The 3324-nt window shown below is 44.7% G+C and overlaps 1 protein-coding gene across 7 annotated transcripts in view; it reads left to right on the top strand.

Annotated features, from left to right (window-relative positions):
* The window catches only part of LOC103375320 (NACHT, LRR and PYD domains-containing protein 12-like), a 22197-nt gene extending 19779 nt beyond the window's left edge, over window positions 1–2418 (top strand). For all 7 annotated transcript variants that reach the window (XM_008305561.1, XM_008305562.1, XM_008305560.1 and 4 more), the window contains one exon: window positions 1972–2418. In XM_008305561.1, the coding sequence (XP_008303783.1) occupies window positions 1972–1984 (13 nt within the window). In that variant the 3' untranslated portion in view covers window positions 1985–2418. The remainder of the gene's footprint in view (window positions 1–1971) is intronic.
* The last annotated feature ends 906 nt before the right edge of the window (window positions 2419–3324 follow it).

Below are 3324 nucleotides of genomic sequence, written 5' to 3'. Positions count from 1 at the left end.
CTGACTGTCTGATTCTGGATGCGCATCCAGGTGAATGCGCCCTCCCTCTCATCAGCGCTTTGGATTCAGACAGCTGAGCTTCAGACAGCTGTCAATCAGCTCCTCCAGTCCTCCAGAATAGACTTACGTTTTCCTAAGTAATAATTCTTCATTTGTAATAATTCTTAATTTGTTGTCCTTACTTCCAAGTTGACTTTAACAGAATATTTATTCTTTAACAGAATATCATTTAGAATTAATTTAACAGATCTCTACATTATTCACCTGCAGTCCTGTGGAACTCCTCCTTGGTGGCTCTGACAGGTTTAAGTCCAGGGAAAACGATGGGTAAAAGCTGTTTTAAGGCAATACGCACTTTTCTGACCACTGGGCATACAGGTGCCTTACTCAGGTGCTCTGCATCTCCAACATTGTACAAAAAACTTCCATTTGCAACAAAACGCAGCGCAGCACACAGTATCTGCTGGGACGTGAGAGCATGACTACGGTTGGTAATGCTACACATGTAAGGACGGATCAGGTTGTGTGTAGATGATGGACTGTGTCGTGAAACAGTGCCACTCAAAAAGAGAACTGTCTAAAAATACTAGAACATCTATGTGAGGTCTGATAACCACCTCCTGACAAATATTTAATTCTCTGCGCAGTAATGCTGCACCTTCATCCACGGGATCGTTATTAAAAGGACATGTTAGTGGAAAAAGTCTCCACTTACTGTGTCTAATGGACTTCTAAAACATACTGACTCTGATTTTTTTTTAATGATTTCTAACAGACGGCAGAAGGAGGTTACACAAAAACTTGTCTGTTGACTGACTGAATGGACGAATGAGGAAATCAAATAGTGTGTGTGGCTGAAAGAGAACGGAGACAGAGAGAAACTCAAGGTTCACTGGAAGAAGCCTGGTCCTGACCAGGTTAGGTTCATAGAATCTGTTACTACGGTAACTGACCGAGGTCTTAAGTTAGCTCTCTCTGTGAAACAGGCTAGAGTTACCCCTCTGTCTCTGGTTTGAGTTACTTCCCTTTGTGAAATGGAAAACTCAGTTTCCCTCATTTCAGGGTTAACAGACTCAGAGTTTTCACTAAACCTGCTTTGTGAAATGGACCCACGAAGCCGACTGTTGTTGTTGTGTTGATGTTGATGTTGTTGACAGCCTTCCAGATGTGCAGAGACAGATGTCCTCCTCCATCAGTGTCCATCAGATGTGATCTACTGTTTGTTGTCTCATTTCAACAGTGATCAGCTGATTCAATTCAATTCAAGTTCAGTTCAATTTTATTTGTATAGCGCATTTTACAACACATCATCACATAGCGCTTAACATAGTAAGATATAGGCCTTACAAATTTACACAGAGAACCCAACAATCCAAAGTTCCTGATCAGTCTGATGTTGGTCACAGCTCTGAGATCAGTGTGACTGAAGCTGCAAACCTCTGGCTCTTATTTCACAGCAGCAGCAGCAGTATCATGACATTTAGGAACCATGAGGTCTTCATAGAGAACAGAAGCTCAGGTCCAGCAGTCACATCTAGATCTGTGTCCTTGTGTTTGCTTTCATCCAGATGTGCTGACTGACAGCTTCCATGTTGGTTTGTCAGCTGATGTTTGAGGACCAGATGCTGATGGACTCTCAGGAACTGTTGGTTTAAATGGAGCAGCAGGAAATCCTGAGTGAAGAGTTTATGCATAAATGAAGCCTGATGACTGTCAGCAGTTTGTTTCCACTGTGGACTGCAGTGACATGTGCAGAGAAACACACCTGATGCTGACAGTGTGTGCAGGTGTGTGAGCCTGGAGCTCAGTGTGTTCACTCCAACACGTTAACATGAAGCTGCTGCTCTGCTGCTCTGAACAGGACTCAAGTCCTACTGCTCTTTAGACTGATGAGCTGCAGCACTGACAGCTGATGAAGAGTCTCTGCAAACACTCACTGATCTCCTCTGTTCTTTCTTCTTCTCTCTGCAGATGGGAGTCATGATGCTGATCAGGACGGTGTTTGTGCTGAGAGGATGAACTGTGTCCTGACGATCGAGAAGTTAACCAGCAGCAGCTGCTGCTGTGTACAGACTCTGATTGGGGCATGTTACTGGGAGGTGGACTGGGAACAAGTGTGTTATCAGTGTGTAGTTTGGTGTTGCTCCACACTGTGATTGATGGAGAACTGCAGTTAATGTTGATGTGATGCGTTGGAGGGCAGCCTGCATGTGCAGAGTGTGCAGGAAGTTTCAGGATGTTTCTGCAGGATTATATTTCAGGTTACAGTCGTGACTCGATAATCCGACCCTTAACAATCCGAAAACTTTGCTATCCGACAGGTTTTTATGAAAAACGAACGGAAACCATTGAATTTAGCCTTAAGATACCGACAGCCTTGGGTTCCGACTCTGACATGACATTTTATGTCACAAATAAGGATAACTGTGTGTTATCTGATTTAACAATCTAACAGATTGGTTACGTTCAGACTGCAGGACTTAATGCTCAATTCAGATTTTTTTGCGAGTTCGTTCACATTTCCAATTAAATACAACTTGTATGTGATCTGCTGTGTGAACGTCATACGATCCAAAAGTGTCCCGCATGCACAGAAGAGGACACGACGACGTCACACAGCAAGCGTTCTCAGTGTTTACGGAAGTAAACATGGATGCTGCCGCTGCCACCACCGCTGCTGATCGTTGAAACAGAAGTGTGACTGCTAACTAAACTGGCATCAGCAGCCAAATACTGCCTGCTATAAACTATAAATGTTAACAACAAACTACCCTTCAAGCATCAAGCTCTCCTTGTATCTCGACCTCCGTCTTGACAATCTGACAGCTTTGCTATCTGACATAAAAGAAGGTTTTACATTTAGTGTCGGATTATCGATTCACGACTGTGCTTTCTATTAACAGTTCTGACTGGCTGGTTCCAAGTACTTATTCTCACTCCCAACTTACATTGTGCTGCTGGTTATCAAGCTGTCTGGGGAGGGATATCAGGACTGCATCACAGACCGCCGTCCCTGTTCAGAGAAGAGCCACCACACCAATTACGACAGCCCTGAGTATATGTACTAAAGACAGTCGGTTTCCAGCTGTTTCCATGATGCTTGTGAAGGTTTGTAAATCCGAGAGCTAGAACTGACCTCCATGTTGTGGCTGGGGGCCCTCAGCTCTGTGACCTCACTGCTGGTGCTGGCCCCCCATGGCGGAGCGTGGAGGAGGACGTTCTGATCTCAGAGTCCTTGTGGTTCTCTGGAGAACGCTGTGCTGGAGAATCTGCTGTCAGTCCGTCTGTCAGCAGCCGAGTGCAGCGCGACTCTGGCACTAAATC

The sequence above is a fragment of the Stegastes partitus genome, unplaced genomic scaffold (assembly GCF_000690725.1).
Source record: "Stegastes partitus isolate 25-593 unplaced genomic scaffold, Stegastes_partitus-1.0.2 Scaffold2548, whole genome shotgun sequence".
NCBI lineage: Eukaryota > Metazoa > Chordata > Actinopteri > Pomacentridae > Stegastes > Stegastes partitus.
Note: the sequence above shows the minus strand (reverse complement) of the source record. Positions and strands in the feature narration are given on the sequence as shown.